This window comes from Porites lutea, chromosome 5, assembly GCF_958299795.1.
Source record: "Porites lutea chromosome 5, jaPorLute2.1, whole genome shotgun sequence".
NCBI classification, from domain to species: Eukaryota; Metazoa; Cnidaria; class Anthozoa; order Scleractinia; family Poritidae; genus Porites; species Porites lutea.
Window position 1 is genome coordinate 38898013 of NC_133205.1, and position 18316 is coordinate 38916328.

Below are 18316 nucleotides of genomic sequence, written 5' to 3' on the forward strand. Positions count from 1 at the left end.
AAAATTGGCTGATCCAAGGAATGACTGTAATTCAGAAACATTTGTTGGAGGTGCTGCATCCTTTACTGCCTGCACTTTCTCATCAGTCGGTGAAATCCCAGCAGCAGAAATGTTAGTACCAAGATACTCTACTTTATCGAGCATGAAAAATAATTTATCAGGGTGAAGCTTAAGACCGCAGTCCTGTAATCGTGTTAGTACTCGATGAAGGTTTTCCAGATGGACTTCATCTGATTCTCCAGAAGTTAGGATGTCATCAATACGGACACAGCAGCCTGGAAGGTCCTTAAGGACATTTTCTATAGTGCGTTGGAAGATTGACACAGCACTACTCACTCCAAAAGTCAGGCGCTTGTATTGGCATAAGCCCAAATTAGTGTTAATTGTGGTGTATTTTCTGCTTTCTGGCGTAAGCTCTAGTTGATGGTATGCTTGAGAAAGGTCAATCTTAGTGAATTTTTTCCCCCAGATAATGTACTCAGTAGTTCCTCCAGAGTTGGTATGGGTATTGTTCTAGGACTGAAAATTTGTTGATGGTGACAGAGTAGTCCCCACAAATTCTCAGGTCCCCATTTGCTTTAACAATGGGGACTGTAGGTGATGCCCACTCGGAATGCTCCACTTTCTCAATGATATCCTCTGCCACCAATTCCTCCAAGGCTTTTTCATACTTGGACCGAATTGCAAATGGTACTACTCGTGCTTTGGTAAACACAGGGCTTTCATCACTTGCTCGCAATGACACTTGGATTCTGTTAAGTTTTCCCACTGAACTGGTGTCAAACAAATCAGAGTACTGCTGAACTATACCCTCAGCTGCAGTTGAAATCGTACTAAAAATGTTCTGACAAGGTAATGTAAACTTGGACATCATGTCCCGCCCCAGTAGTGATGGTCCCTGAACTACACGAATTAACAAGGTACCCACCTGGTCTCCAACTTTGACATCCATTTCCTTCTCACCTAGACACTGGATACTGTCCCCAGTATAGCTTTTCAAAAGCACTGTAGGGAGTTTGAGTGTAGTTACTTGTCCTCCGGTTTTGGTAAAATCAGCAAAACTCAACAATGTCACAGAACTGCCCGTATCAACTTCCATAGGGACTTCCTGGTCTTCAATGGTAACGGTAAGTTTGTATAAGGGCGGTGTAAATGACTAATTTTCAGAAGATTTCACACTTTTCATATAAACTGTACAAGAAGGGACTGAATTCTCGTGCTCCTCCTTGGTACATGTTCCTGATGTTGGAGCAGCTATTACTTGGTGAGTGGTGTTGTTACCACCAAATTCTTTCTTTTTCTTGAAGCATGCCTTAGCCAAATGACCAGGCTTCCCATAGTAATTACATGTAGATTCGTCATGACTGCACTTGTCAGCCAAATGTTGTGGAGAGCCACACCGTAAACACTGCTTTCCTCCCACTTTTAACTTAGGATCTGCTTGCCTTTGGCTTCCTTGTGCAGGAAAGGATTTCTTGTGAAAAGCATTTACAGGCAGAATTCCAGCACTGGAAGTGTCGGAGTTGCCCTGAAGTAACTTAGATTCCTTCCCAGCCAGTTCATCGGCCTAAGCGAACTTGAGGCCTACTCTGGGACCTTAACTCGCCTTAACTCGCCCTAACTCGCAATTGAGATTATGTTCAAATTTCCTTATCTCGCCTTAACTCGCCTAAACTCGCATTACCTCGCACAAACTCGCCCAATCTCGCCACTGCCAAGTGGATACCAATGTTAATATCTCATCCTACTCTCAGTGTAATTTCACAATTACTCCATAAAGGGAAGACGCCAAAGAATACAAATTCCAACAGTTTAAAAGAGTGATTTTTAAGGAAAACAGGGTTTTTACCTTTAAAAAATTATGTAATTGACCAATTTCATCCTTCTGGAATTTCCAATAGCCTCTTTGGTAAGGGTATTTCACCACTAAAGATCCGATGAGGTTTTTCTTACTTAACATTGTCATGCCTTGGAGTCACAACTGGACTGTCAATGGAACTACCAGGAACAGCCTGAACATGCACTAACTCATTGCCTAACGAAAAGGCTTCAATGCTATGCTTGCGTCATGACAAGGCCGGATGGGGGGACAGAGAAAATGGTGTACACTACAATCCCCTCAGGTCTCCTGGGACTCCCTTGGTCGGACTTAACCAAGAAAGCGTGGGATCAAACTTTGACGCATCTCAGGTAACACGCAACTCCTGCACTTAGTTGTAAAGGAATTTCTCTGTCCTTCAGAGATTCGCTCTAACTAATAGCTGGTCCTTAAACGACTTTCCCTTGCGATATGATATTCCTTAAAGATTTCTCTTAGCCGTCGTTGGTTTTGTATAAGTTAGATATTCCCATTGTATTTTCTTCATTCTAAGTAAAGCCGCTATTTTGTAACAAATGGTAGTGGTATTTTACGTGCAGATTTGTTGCTCTGTTGAAGGGCTGTTTTCCTGTCGGCGAATTTTAACTCAGAGAGGTAGTTTCTCGCAATAGGGACCGGGTAGCCTCTTTTTACCCGGCGATTTAAGAAATCTTTGATAGTTTCCTCAAAAGTGGTTTGAGCATCAGAGGAACAGACCTTCTCTTTTAATGAAGCATTTCTTCACGCCTGGTGGTTGCCACGAGTACGTGAAGGGCCTCTCTACGTTGGCTCTTGGGACCCTGGTTGGTTTATGTGTTTGCACGTCTAGGATTGGTTCCTCGTTGAATCTAATCCCTTTGTACACTTTTGTGTCCAAGAAAGTGATCTCTGTTTCTTACATCTTAGCCGTGAATTTGATAGTATTTGCCCTTTCCACAATTTTAGCTCTTTATTTTGTCTAGGTTCCATAGGGAAAACACATCTTCAATATATCTTTTCCAAAACAGCGGTTCAATTAGCCTGGGTGCCCAGAGACTTTTTATGTGCGGTTTCCGGTTTGGTAAAGCGGTTTAAAGTGACCCGCGTGAAAAGCTTTTTTTCTCGCGGCTTCCCCTCTAGTTACTTCTGCCTTCGGCCAAAGATCTGTTGGCCTGCAGCGACACTGAAGCATCCCGCCTCACCCGAGAAAAATCCTCTGGTGACCAGAGGGGTGCGGTTCAATACAACTCTGTCTCAACATCTAGTCTTCTGTTCTGGCCATTAAGATGTTAGCAAAAGCAACGCGGCCATCTTTGTTCCCTTGCCTGTTCCATGGGTCTGTAGGTAGTTGCCACCGCAAAATTGGAATGAGTTTTCCTTATATAAGATAAAGTATTTCTCTTAGATACCTGGTAGGTACCCCGAGGGTTGGCGGTGGTATTCCCCTGAATTTTTGGTGGGCGTGAGCCGCTCGGTTCTTAAAATCCTGACCCTATTTCACACTAAAAAAATGTTATTTCTCACTCCCGTTTCAGACCCGTCTCTTAAATCCATGCCCGTTTTCAGACCTGGTATAGGTAGAATTTAGACTAGAACTCAAACGAGATTTCTTAAAATCCATTTCGAATTCGCTTATTACTCTTTCTTTCTGATCCATTTGGAGACATCTACATCAACATTTATTAAGTTGGTAAAATCTGTTACAGACATCACACCAACTATTAAAAGAAACGATCATAAAATATAAACAATGCTCGGATAAAAAATTAACAAATAAAATCTGATAATACATATACAAAACTAAGTGAATCATAATATAGGGCAAAAAGTATGAAAGTAAAAAACGTCTGGTAATTCGTAGCTAGATAGGGGAGTAATTTGAGTTAAAGACAGCCAAGGAGTTTCACTCAACTATCAATCCACGGGTAGCTTTAGAATAGCTTTATGGTCCATACGTTCATACACTCTCGTAGTTTCCTCGAAAACCATACTCAATTCCCAGTGGAGGATCCAGGGGAGGGGCCCGCTCCCCCCCCCCCCCCCCTCCTGATTTTTACGGCAAAAACTTTTTGTTTTGGAGACAGACTCCCCTCCCCTTATCTAAGGGTCTGGATGACCGGGCTGCCCCTTATCTCAAGGACTGGATCTGCCACTGATTCTAGGCCAAAATGGGCAAAATCTATACCCGTTTAAGACTGAAACGGCGCAAAACCCTACACTTTGAGGCGGCACATACCTATAAGGCTTATATAAGGAAGTACTCCCCCGGCGGTGGGTGTATGGGCTTTTCCTCCATAAAATCTTCCTATGCATACATTTGGTGGTTAGGCCTTCTTCGTGTGGTACAAGCTCTGAAGGTCATTATACTTCCTTTACCAATAAGTGCAGGAGTTATGTGTTGCCCGCCGTTAATTTTTAAACGAAGTTTAGGGAGGAGGGAGAAATTGCCCCAAAAAGTAGGGAGGAGGGAGAAATTGGCTGAAAAAGTAGGGAGGAGGGAGATTTACCGTCCTGTACCTCCCACCTCTACATAGACGTTTACCAACTAACAGCTATCTGTAAAAAAACAGGAGTTTTAAAAAGAGGATGGCAAATGCACTTTTTGCCATGACGAGAAAGAGGATTTGACGCATCTATTTTGGAAATGCCAAAAAACCAAAAACTTTTGGAATAATTTCTCGATATGGCTTCAGTCGTGCCAGATCCTCCAATCAGGCAGTTACTTAGACATGACTACTGCTTTGGGCCTAACACATACAAATTAAGGCGAATGGCTCTGGGGACGAGAATGGCCTAACGCCAGACAGCACTTCCTTTAAGCTCCATATAAACTTCTGATGTCTTATAGCTAAGAACTTTATCTGGATATGCAAATCAAAAGAATGCTTCCCAATTCACAACAATTTCTTGTTTTATCTGAGACATATATACCAATTAGAAAATAAGACACCGAGCAATAAAATTAAATGGAAACCTTTCTTTTCCTCGCTGGGTCTTGTCTCCTAACTCCAAAAACATAAATTAGTAATATTTGCACCTACCATGAATACTTTCACCACAAAGAAAGCAAAAAAAAAACAAAAACAAAAACAAAAATTGCAAAAGTTAATTATAGATAATACTAAGTATAGTAATATATGGAATTACCACTGCTGTAATCTAGTTTAATATTTCTAAGTATTGCCATGCAAGTGTGTAAATTCGGTCGCTATTTGTTTGTTTGTTTATTTTGTTTTTTTTTCTTCTTATTACTTTAGTTATTCTGTGTAATTTTTTTCCTTTTTTGTGTGTGTGTGTTTTACTTGCAATGAAAAAAAAAACATTTAAAAACATTTTATTGGCCTAAATAATAGAGCAACAAATATTATATCTGTACTGAAGCAGGAAGACTATCACTTAAATCTCACATTAATATAACCGTTATAAAATTTTGGTTACATCTTGTTTTTCTACCTGATTCTAGTATTGCAAAGCAATGCCTTTTACTTTCAAATCAACTTTTCACGAAATCATGAAGCTACGGCACTAGTATTCTGGTAGAGCCAAAATTGGTTAACTCGAAGCTGCCGAAAATAAAACAAGCTATCATAGATTACTTCAAAAAGGATCAAATGGACATGTTACAATCTTGCAAAAAATTGAATTTCTATTCCACTTTTAAGGCTAATGTCAGTAGAACAGAATATTTAGACCTTATTGAAAACGAAAAACATCGTCAGGCAGTAGCAAAATTAGGATCAAGTAATCACAACTGATAGATACCATTTTCCTAAAATTCCTTAGAATATTAGTATATGTCGGCTTTGCTCGTCGAATAAAGTAGAGAATGAAATTCATTTTCTATTCGGATGCAATTTATATAAAAATTTAAGACAACACTTTTTTCAAGACGTAGACGCCAAGTACTCCAAATTCAAAGACTTGAAAAAATCGGAACAAGCTGTATTATTTTCCAACAATATTGATCCAAGTAAGACGTTGATAGTATACAAGATCAAATGCTACGACTGCCAGGCTTCTTACATTGGTAAAACCGCAGAAACCTTAGTACGCGACTGACCGAACACAAACGAGCAACGAGGAGTGGTGACGTCAACAAGCACATTGCTGAGCACCATTTACAGACGAAACATCAAATTGACTGGGACTCTGCGACGTGTATAACGTATTCTACAAACTACTATCAACGTCTTACTTTAGAAAGCTGGTTTACTAACTTAGAACAAACGCCACTGAATCGTAGCCAACAGTTACCAGCGCCGTACAAACGACTTATTGACGAGATCACGCAAAACTAACTACGAAAGAACGACTGGAGAGCTGACAATTTGACTAACAATAGACGACTGTTTAACTGTGACAATAGACGGATCGAAACGCACCAGTTACTGATTACGAGTCTTCATAGCCAATAACATCACGGCTTAACTGACAGACGACCAATAACATCGCGACGTAATTGACCAATCAGATCAACAATTAACCGGAGTATAATACCATCAACTGACGTGATACAACTCACTTTGACTCTGAAGATGACTACCGCACAGTTTGTCGATACGTCAGTCACTGTCAACAACAACAGTCCTATTCAGGACTACGCTCACCCGGACGATCAAACTCAACCTACTTTTGAAGGTTGTTACAGTTGTTGTCAATATATCTGAATTACTTAGCCAAGCTGCCAAGCCTCTCATTTAGCTTAGTTAGTTCTTTCGCCTGGCGATCCACCAGTTCTCTCAATAGACTGATGTTTTCTTGTATATTTTTTGGAGATTTGTCTAGTCTGGCTGCTTCATCTGTGACGTCCTTTGTTTCATCATGGTACCTGTCAGCTCTTTCTTCTTCGTTGTCTTCCAAATAGTGTTTTTTCAGGTATTTCACGATCAAATCTTTCATTGTCTCCTTTCGTTTCTGTATATGGCGTGCCTAAAAATTATATGAATTAGCAGTCGGTCACCCTGTTAATTCCTCATAGTTTAAATCAATTATATAGCTGCTATTTCCAATTTCTAACGATTAGCTGTAATAAAATCTAATAACCACCATTTGTGAGTATTTTGTTAAATATAATTGAATATCTACCACTTAGCTTAGGCCAGTGGAAGGGCGATTTTCAACTTGCTACATATGGTTTGTCGGAAGAAGGGAGTTACTGAACATAATCGTATGGTTGAATTGCCGATGAAAACATGATAGAAATCGTATTGGAATCGTGATGAGAAAAACTGCATGCATCAAACATTTCTTGCTCTCTTGCCTGCAGTCTCATCTTTCTGCGTAAAGTTAAGTCGAATATAAGAGCAAAAATGACTTGTTTTAGTACATTTCAGAGCACAGTGAGTATGCTGCACGTGCTCCTCAGACAGTTTGACTCTGAGTGTTTGTCCGGTTGGGAATAAAGCCCCCGGGCCCTCCACACCTAGGTCTTTTATCCAACCAATTAAGCTAATAATCGGTGGTAAGCATAACAATCATGAAGACACAGCAGTAAAATTCAAAGGATCCGAATAGCAAGTTGCAACCTATTAATTGGTACTATAGACGATTCTGAGATTTGTGAAGAGCTTTCAATCACAGACTGAAAAACAGTCCAGTTTTCTCAACGTCAGTTTTTTCAAGGCGCTAATGAAGCGCAGAGATGAAATTTTTGCCCGAATTGCGCCGGCCTCAGTCGCCCGTAAGGCCCTCGCTCGGGTTTACTGCTTGACCGCCCATGCTTTCTGTGACCAACGTAAAACAGGTGCTTTTGCAGTTTATTTATCTCAGGAACGTTCCTTTGTTAGCGCTTAAAATTTCTACTCTAGACCAAGCACAGAATAATGCATTATTGCTCAAAGAGATAAAAACCAAGAAATGACCATAACTTTGTGAAAATTTACCAGACCTTTCCAAAATTTGCTAACCTTGGAAAAATCGGTAGCCTTAAATCTCGTGTTACGTAAGAAACCAGATGTTTGGGTCACCTGACCTGTCCTTGTATAATAAGGCAAATGATCCGTTTTTCAATAGTCTTAGAAAGAGCGACGTTGAAGCCCAAGTTAAATTTACGTCAAAAGCTATGGAAATGGCTAGGGTCACCTCGCCCAGGGGCGGATCTAGGGGGAGGGTGCAGGGGGTGCGCACCCCCCCCCCAAAAAAAACTAGGTGGTTTATTGGTGTTGAAGTAGAGCAAGAGACGAGTGCACCCCCTCCTAAAAAAAATCCTGGATCCGCCTCTGTCACCTGTTATTCACTTAAGGTAGAAAGATTAGAATACGAAAGGTTCCGGTTCGACTCTGATTTGCGATCGTATTTCTTTTTAAGAGGACCACTCTCGATAACAGATAAAAAATTTTAAAGTGTCTTAAACATGGTAGCGACCGTTCACGAAAGGGAAGTTTGCGGTGGCGTGATGCCCGACAGAAGATACTAAGTTCAGTTGTTGTATTATTGTTCCTCGTATGAATCTAGCTGGAATGGTTGACTATTTTTTCATTTCATTAATAATTAAGCAAAACAGGTCACGTAACATTTTTTATTTTTCATTTTTTCTTAATAATTAAAATAACTTTTTTTCCATTCCGGCCGCGGAAATACTTAAAAGGTAACCAAATCAAACATTTACACATGGTTCGGTTTTAGTTTTGATTGACATTCCTCCGGCACATCCAATTTTTTTTTTAATATTTATAAAACGCTACGATTCAGGTGAAATCATCAGTTCAATCCTAGTCAAGTAAACGCATCAAAATAAAGTTTCCCCAAATAAATTTTAGCGATTTTATAATTAAAAAGTATGGTTTCTAGAGAAAAACAGTTTAAACCTCACAGGTGTGGTCCATAACAAAGTGAGCCACGCCTTAACATGCTCGAGATATTTCACTAGATAAACTGCTTCATAGTCGAGACGAAAACTGGAGCAAATCATGTTTTGAACACAACAATGCAATCTATAGGTGCACTTACTCGATCTCCCTGCCCATTTCCCTCCTCATCTTCCTACAAAAGACAAAACAAATTATTAAGTAATGAAAGTGTAACTGGCAGTCTAGTCATTATCCAGTAAAGGTTGTAACAACAGGTAGTGACTAAAAGAAACGTTCAAGCTAGATTTTAGCCTTAAGACGTACAAAGGCAGATAGCGTGACTAAATCAGGGTAGACGCCAAGATAGAAGGGAATTTGGGTCAAAGCCGATGCTATAAGACAGTCCATCAGACAGGCCTAAAACGCTGGATGGATGGCCAGAAGTTGTCAAAAGCAAGGAATAGGAACGGGAAGTTTTGATTACATTTTGAGGTTAAAAATCAGTGTAAAGTAGGGTCAACGAAATTTTCCTTTGACCTTTACCAGGTGAGTAATTCCCCTGCGCAATAATTTTAATAGTGGATTAAGGTGTTTCGATACAGTTTCTCAGAGGCCATACCGATATTTTTCAATCGCCTTAAAAGTAGTTTTTACCTTGTCCGATCGCTATAAAATTTTCACCAGTAATTGGCTATGGATTGAAATTTGTGAAAATGTAGTTTTAAGTAAAATCGATATTACTATGACAACAGTAAACAAAAAACTTTGAAATTGATAAAAGCCGAATTTTGTGTGATCTAGACCTAGACCTCTCCGTAAGAAGTAAAAAATTCTGTATGTTTGAATTCGAATAAAACGAAAATATATTTCAAACCTTAAGTTTTCAATAGCCGTGATAGGTTATGTAATAAAAACGTTATAAATGACTCAAATTATTCTTACGTAGCGTACGAATGATGCTTAATATCATGTTTTGATACTAGGAAATTTTGGTGTACTTTCGTTCATGCGATCTTGAAAACTAACCTATTTTCTAACCATCTGTATAAGTGCAACTTCATTCAGAATTTGGACTTTTAGCGCTTTCCTGTATATCTCCGAAACGACTCGAACGAATTTTTTTCAAATCTATTCACATAATCTTCATAATGTATATAAAGATGTCCGAAAGTCTCATTAAGATTGATTCACTGCAACACCTTGAAATTTCAAGACAAACCTGTCCTACCAACCGGTCAAAAATCTGCGTTACAACATTCACTGTTTTGACGTTATGCTAATTTTTCCAGAATAATGCGCACTATACATACCTCCATGACATATATTAGGTCATATATTTTCGTTTTATTCGAATTCAAACATACAGAATTTTTTACTTCTTACGGAGATTGTTTGCTAAACACCAAACTTTAAGTTCCTAGTGTTGGATTTTCAGTAGCAGGTCTAGATCACACAAAATTCGGCTTTTATCAATTTCAAAGTTTTTTTGTTTATTGTTGTCATAGTAATATCGATTTTACTTAAAACTACATTTTCACAAATTTCAATCCATAGCCAATTACTGGTGAAAATTTTACAGCGATCGGACAAGGAAAAAACTACTTTTAAGGCGATTGAAAAATATCGGTATGGCCTTTGAAAAACTGTATCGAAACACCTTAATCTAGTTAGTGGACATCGATAACCGAGAGTATTTAATTTATGTAGTCCAGCTTATATAGGGTATCAATATAGAATTAAAAAATCAAACCTGGTTAAAACATGGGCATTTCTTAACAGAGATTCTCAAACACCGGCCAAAAAACTTCAACAGCCCAAAAAGAGTGTAGTAGATTAGGTTTAAAGGCACTGGTATCGTGCTTCCTTTGTCAATCCACTCCAGCCACATCCGTGCTCTTGAAAACTTCCATTCAACATCTGCATTGTCCTACATAAGGAAATGATGATATGTGAAGCATCGTGTTTTTTCCAACCTCCCCTTCCCTCTCCATATATAAGGCTTCAGTAATTCTTTTAATGACAGAAGCTTCTGCACTGAGTATCAGCTAGTTTCTAGAATTGGGGTCTGGATTTTGAGACACATTCACTAAACTCCACGTAAACACACTATTTTCCGATGACAAATCTATCTATTTCCATTGGTGTTAGTTAAAATAATTAGCTAGATTTTCAAATAAATGAAGAACGATCGTGAGAAATCATTTCATTTGTTTATGAAATCATTTTTGTTTTTACCATATGTGGCAAAACCTCTCTTACATAAGCCATATAAGTAGTATAGGAGGGATGAAATTATCCCCTTTTTTGGGGAGGATTCTCATTAAGGTGGGGAGGAATACATTAATGCCGATGACGTCATAGGCTATTGTCCTCATCTCATGAATAAAATGTGGTGGATTTAATTAAGTATACTGGTTTGACCGGTTTGTCAGGTTCTATTTTTAGCCTGGTTGATATAACTGGTTTATTTTTGTTTTATGACATAACCTATTGTCTTGAACTCATGAATAAAACGCGGTGGAATAAATTAGCGTCGATGACGCAAGAGTCTTTTGTCTTTATTCATAGTGCAGTGGATTTAATTGACGTGTTCTATATTTAGAATGCTGGTAAAACCCGTTTGACAGGTTTATTTTAGATCGATGATGTCATGTTCTATTTTTATCTTGTGGCGGTCATGGTTGGTATAACCGGTTTGACAGGTTTTAGTTATTTTCGGAAGATGATGTCATATGTATTCCGGGGTACTATGATGTCATAGTTGTTTTGATTGGTTGACCGGAATTAGAAAGACGCTCATTGGCTGTCTCGTTTGACGAAGCATTCTGGTTGGTTGTCGTATTTTTATGACTCTGTAATTAATGACATTCAAAACAAGCTTTGTTTGTAAGAGTAATAAAATTTGTTTACGACTAAATTGTGAGTCAGTGTGCGTTTGTCTTTATCTTAGTTAAGATGGGGCTTTCTCTGTCTTTGCTTCGGATCGACTTTTCTCTGTATCGCGCACAAGCCAAAACATTGAAAGTGTCTTCAAGTGAAATGGAAATGCTTCAACAAAAATTTAAAGATCTGCCGGGTTCAAGTCTAGAAAAGTTGAAAAAACTCCACTCTGAGGTCTTTTCAAAAGTAAACTGGGGACGATTGGTGGTATTTTTGAACTTCGCGGATCAGCTAGAATTAACCGAGGAGGAATGGGAACTACTATTTCATCTTCTTCTTTCCACTCTCACCCAGATTCGACGGTAGCTATATAAAGGAGCACCAGGGAGAGAGAAGTCATTACATCTTTTACCGTTCAGGTAAACACTAGTGATGGGTTGCTGTCCGCCATCATCCACTTTTGGTTTTGAACACATTTTCAATCGCATACGTTGTGTATTAGCTTGCTGCGGTGGTAAAGTGGTTGTACAAAACTCGGAATTTTGTGATGGAGAAAAAACTAGCCAGCATCTACCTCGACCCAAGTCAACCCGCAAGTTTCGGTGGTTTAGATGCTGTTTACAGAGCAGTCAAAGAGAAAGGAAAGAACAAGATATCACGTAAACAAGTTCAAGATTGGTTGAGTCAGCAAGATGTTTATACTCTTCACAAGCCCGCGCGTAGACATTACAAAAGAAGTCGAGTCATCGTTCCTGGTATTGATGCACAATTTCAAGCAGATCTGGTCGACGTTCAAAATCTCAGCCGATACAACAAGGGATATAAATACCTACTGACGTGTATAGACATCTTTAGCAAGTACGCTTGGGTGGTGCCTTTAAAGACAAAACAAGGCCAAGAACTAGTCAAAGCTTTTCAGATGATTCTATCTTCTGGTCGTAAACCAAACCAGCTTCAAACGGATCAAGGCACAGAGTTTCTAAATCGCGTGTTCCAGAAATTTTTACGTGACAACAAGATTGACTTTTTTACTGTAAACTCTGGGCTCAAAGCCTCAGTGGTGGAGCGTTTTAACCGAACATTTAAGAATAAGATGTACAAATATTTCACGGCCAAAAACACTCTCACCTATATCAATGTATTATCCCAGTTAGTGTCTTCTTACAATAACACTTACCACCGAAGTATTAAAATGAAACCGAATCAGGTGACTAAAGCGAATGAAGCTAAAGTGTGGGATACTTTGTATGGCAATGACGTTGAAAAGCGCGTGCGTTTTAAATTTCAAGTGGGAGATCGCGTCAGGATCAGCAAAGTGAAGCGAATGTTTGAAAAATCGTACCTGCCTAATTTCACGGAAGAAATGTTTACTGTTTACAAACGAATGGCGCGCCAAGTACCCGTTTATAAACTAAAAGATGATGCATGTGAAATCTTAGATGGAACATTTTATGAACCCGAATTACAGAAAATAATTAAGAACGATGATGTGTACCGCGTCGAGAAGATTTTGCGGAAGAGAAAGCGTAAAGGAATAGTTGAATACTTTGTAAAATGGAAAGGGTACCCAGACAAGTTTAATAGCTGGATAGCAGAAAGTAATATCTCAAAGTTGTAACATTTTGTGTGAAGGTAATAAAAGGGTTATTTTAACTGAAAACAATTGTTGTTGTGTATGGTTATAAATTAAGAACGCCAGGAATAAATGTTCATTTCAACACAGGGTACGATGGAGGTAAAACAGTTTTATCTGCATCTTCCCAGCAATAGCAGCCTCGATAAGTTTCCCAGCAACACATTAACTGAGTACCAAGTTGGTTTACCTCAGACCGTTAGCTTGACGGGGGACTGGGAAGTAGCATTAACGGAAATTCACTATCCCCACAGCTGGAATAATGTCCAAGAAAATTTTGGTAATCGATTCTACCTTCGGAACCAAGAATTGTCCGGAGTATGGGAAGCCCTAATTGTACCACCAGGTCATTATTCTTCCATTGGAGATATCTTATCAAAGATGAAAGAGCTGATCGAGAATGTAAAGCGTTTCAATGACGACGTGACATTTTCCTACGATGCGTTCACTAGAAAGGTGACTGTTCACCTACAAAATAACGTAGAACTTTTCTTTGGTAACATTGGATACCTGCTGGGATTTTCACCAGAAGAAATTATTTCTAATACCTCTACCGCTGAAAGACAAATGGATTTGGAATACGGCTTTCACGACCTTTTCATTTACTGTGATCTTATTCAGTCACAATATGTTGGAGATGCATTGGTACCTTTGCTTCGAATTCTTCCTGTAGAAGGAAAGGTTGGGGAGCGAGTCAGTAAATCATTTTTGCGCCCCCAATATTTACCTGTCAGCAGAAAGCAATTTGAAACTGTCGAAGTCAATATAAAGACAGACACAGGGGAGTCTGTATCATTTGAGTTTGGGAGGGTGTTGTTAACACTTCATTTTCGTCAAAGTGCACCTCAGTACTTTTAAAGATGAAAAAACTCCACACTCCAAATCACAAGTTGTACGAACAGTACTATGTTAATCAAGCCAAACAAAAAGGTGGGAGTTTACCAGCGTTTCACGGTGCTCGATTTCAGCGGGGTTATGGACTAGGGTCCATATTCAGAGGCCTGTTTCGCTGGGCGATGCCTCACCTTCAACAGGGTGCTAAGGTGATTGGAAAAAAGGCTTTACAAACAGGAGTCAATGTTGTCCAAGATGTTCTTGACGGAGATAACATTAAAACAGCAGTCCACAAGCGCACGAAACAAGCCTTCGGTTTACCTTCCCAGAATTCATTGCAGGGACAATCAGGAGCTGGCAAAAAATCTATAAAAAGAAAAGCGAAAGGAACGAAGATCACTTCGCCTCCAGCCAAGAAGGCAAAAACATCTCCGCAGCAAAAGAAGCCCGAAGAGGAATTTTCTTTCTGGAAGTAACTATGGCCTTTGTGCATCACGAGTCTCAGGAATGTACGAAATCAGAGTTGGATCTCTTTACGATTCCTGCAACACAAACCTCTATCACCAAAGGGCAATGGATCGAGTACCACCCCATCAGTAACATCACGGACAGTAGTCCGATCGAATTTTATGTTTCGGGAACCGGAGATGAGTATTTGGACTTGGCACTTACTCAGTTATTTGTGAAAGCCAAGATCACAAAAGCAAATGGAACCGCCATAGATGCCGATACACAAGTAGGTCCCGTGAACCTGTTTTTACATACCCTTTTTTCGCAAGTGGACGTTTCCTTGAACGAGCGATTGATCTCTCCATCCACCAATACCTACCCTTATCGCGCCATGATCGAAACCTTGCTAAACTACGGAGAAGAAGCAAAAACAAGTCAACTTTCTATGGCCATGTTTTACAAAGACACCCCTGGAAAAACGGATGTTGCCAACCCTGTGGCTGCAGACGATGCCGCAAACAAGGGGTTAAAGGTTCGCTATGATTTCACTAAAGAAAGTCATATTGTGGATATGATGGGGCCCATTCATAGCGACATTTTCTTTCAAGACCGGTTGATGGTAAATGGAGTGAATTTAAGAATCAAACTGAACCGAGCCAAGAACTCGTTTTGTCTGATGTCATCAGCAGCCGCTCCAACTTTCAAGGTGGTAATCACAGAAGCCATCTTGTTCGTTCGCAAGGTGAAATTGGCCTCTTCTATTATACTTGGCCATGCTGCTGCACTAAAACACTCCAGCGCCAAGTACCCGGTTCGCCGAATAGATTGTAAAGTGCTGTCTATTCCAAGAGGATTTAGCAGTTTTAACCCCGACAACATCTTTTTGGGTCACATCCCCAAACGAATCGTGCTGGTCTTAGTGGATACTCAGGCATATAATGGAACTTACAGTACCAACCCGTTCAACTTCAAACACCACAATCTAACTCACGTGGGTGTCTATGTGGACGGAGAGCAAATTCCTCGGAAACCCCTGTTCTTGAATTTTGACGAAGCTGGAGGTCAAAATGTAATAGCGGGCTATCTAAGTCTGTTCTCAGGTACTGGGAAGCTATCCCAAGATGCGGGTAATCAGATCAGTAGGAAGGATTATGGCTCTGGTTACACAGCATTTTGCTTTGACTTGTCCCCAGACCACTGCTCAGGTGACCATTTTGAGCTAATAAAGCAAGGTAACCTGCGCGCTGAGCTTCATTTCAATGAACCACTGGCCAATACGGTTAACCTTATCGTGTACGCTGAATTCCAAAACGTGATTGAAATTGACGGAAACCGCAACGTGTTGTTCGACTACACAAACTAAAAATGGACACTACTCAACTGACCCTTATTTTGAGAAAGGATAAATTTACACGAGGTGTGTTTCAAGGCGTGTATCCCTCAGACCTGCTTCCTGCAAGTGTTTCACATTACCCAGCCCTGTTTATCGCCAATGTGGACACGAGTGACAAGCCAGGTTCGCATTGGGTGGCGTTTTATTTCACCAAGGAGCAAGAGGGAGAATTTTTCGATTCTTACGGATCACCACCCAGCAAATACTCATGAACATTTACTACCTTTTTAAACAACAATTCTAACCAGTGGACTCTTAATACTGTGACATTACAAAGCATCTATTCAAAAGTCTGCGGACATTACTGTTTGTATTTTGTTTTATATCGTAGTCGGCAAATAAGTATGAGTACAATTGTGCATCGTTTTTCTAATAACACACGTAAAAATGATAGTCTTGTCAAGCGATTTATTGAAAAACATTTCCCTATAAGTCTTCCGAAATATCGCACTGATGTAAACAAGCAAAGAGCACAAGCCCAGCACAAAGTTCAATAAATAAACACCTTGTAATTGTAATTGTAACATCTTTTATTGAGTGAACAAAATAAAGAGATGATTTACAATAAAAATAATAATAATAATGTCTCTTGTGGTGATTTTATAACCGTAACCAGCGCACAGCCTCAGGGCGCGGACTCGCATTTCTTCGCCGCTGTTTTTTCACGGGGGATACCGTCACAGGTGGGCTAGGCAGCCAATGGGAAGGACTGTTAGGGGTTTCGTCTCTCACCCTTGCTTTAAATTCTCGAACAGCACTTTGCCTCTGTGGATTACGCACTAGATTTTCCGGGACATTCATTCGGGCCAGACCCCTCGCAAACACCGACCAACCCACTGGTTCAAATCCTTTGCGGTGGCGCAATGTGTCGTTGACTAGGTCCACCAGATGAGAACCTGGAATGGGTTTGGTTTCATACAAAAGCTCTCCTTTATCATTCCAATGCAAGACATCTTGATGCTCTTTAATTTTATCCAACAATTGTCTAGCCCCGGCTTTGTAAATTTTGGGTACACTTTTCATGACCTCTGCCTCTACGGCTGATGAAGTGAATTTTTCCGGGACAGGTTCTTCCGAAGGTTGTTCATTTTCTTCTGGTTTAGGTGTTTCTACTGCTTTGGGGGTTGATATTTTCACATGAAGAGGTTGACCTTTTCGCTGATCGTAATAAGTCAAGTACCGCTGCAACACTTGATTGTAAAGCCTGACTTTTTGTTCATCATCAAGTTCTTTACTGGATAAAATATCGGTCATTTCACTATCCAAGTTTCTCAGAGTTTGTGTGACGGGTGGGGTTAGTATCTGCTGGCATTGTTGTAATCTTTCCAAGGTGTTCTCGGGCACGAGAACCATACGCTTTGTGTGATTCATTTTAGGTAAGAATCGAACTTAACACACGGAGAACGAGAGGTAGCAAAACACTTAAAAAATTTCCTCCGTGTTGTACCAACAATTTCTTTTTCTTATCGAGTGGTGTACTTTTTTCGGCTAAAGCGATCAAAGATTTCTTGTGAGGCAAAAGCTTTTTCTTGGCTGGCTTACTGACTTGTACTGTTCCTTTAAGCACGTTTAAAACACACTCACAAATGGTTCTTACTAAAGCGTCGTCTGCCACCTTCAAAATGGCTTTACGCTGAGCTGGGGTACACTTGACAAGCAGCTTCAGAAAATCGTGGTTCTTTCGCAGTCGCTGTGCCATCCTCAACTGAAGAAATGTGATGTGGTTCACGCTTTTTATACTTTTCTGACGTAAGCGTACTGAGTCTCCCCGGGGAAAATATTGGTACGCAGCCGGAAGTCCGTGGGTGTTTCCGGTTTAAGATCGCAAAATAAATAACCATAGGGTCTTTTCGTTGTATCCTCAAACGCTTCTTGCATGTATTTGACATGACCGGGAAACATTTGTCTTGCTAAATGATTGACTTGACTACTATCACGCGGGCTTTTGAACACCACTAGGTAATGCGAATTCAAACTCATGTCTCTCAGTTCTTTTGCCCGGTGAAAAATATTTTGAAGAATGAAAATAACGCTTAAATTTCGGTGATGACAGCCTTTAGTAAACAAATTAGTCATTCGCTGATCATTGCTAAACTCCTGCATTAAATCGTCAATGACCACTAAATTCCGAATGATTGGGTTTATCATGGATTCTAAATCACCAGGAACTCCTTCGACGAACGTGATGTTGGGAATAGTCCTTAGCATCTCATCGTAAGCCGGTTGATACATGCCATAACACCAGATGATTTTTTCCGGGGCACCATCAATCATGTCTTCTCCTGCTTCTAGTAAACGTTTTACAAACTGACTTTTCCCACAACATGTTGGGCCGGCCACAAGCGCGTGGAAGGGATGTTTCCATCTCGGGTCCATGATACCAACTGATTAACTTAACTGCATGCACTCTTGTTTATAGAAAAATTGTTTTGGGTTCAGCCTCTTTGTCATACACGCGAATCGCATCGGTATTTTGTAATTTTGCAAATTGAAGCCAGTAT

The 18316-nt window shown here is 40.0% G+C and overlaps 1 protein-coding gene across 1 annotated transcript in view; it reads right to left on the reverse strand.

Annotated features, from left to right (window-relative positions):
• Positions 1 to 5137: 5137 nt before the first annotated feature.
• The window catches only part of LOC140937346 (short transient receptor potential channel 4-like), a 35054-nt gene continuing 21875 nt past the window's right edge, over positions 5138 to 18316 (reverse strand). The window contains exons 6-8 of the mRNA XM_073386901.1: positions 10376 to 10552; positions 8786 to 8818; positions 5138 to 6766 (exon numbers count right to left, since the gene is read on the reverse strand). Of these exons, the coding sequence (XP_073243002.1) occupies positions 6506 to 6766; positions 8786 to 8818; positions 10376 to 10552 (471 nt within the window). The 3' untranslated portion in view covers positions 5138 to 6505. The remainder of the gene's footprint in view (positions 6767 to 8785; positions 8819 to 10375; positions 10553 to 18316) is intronic.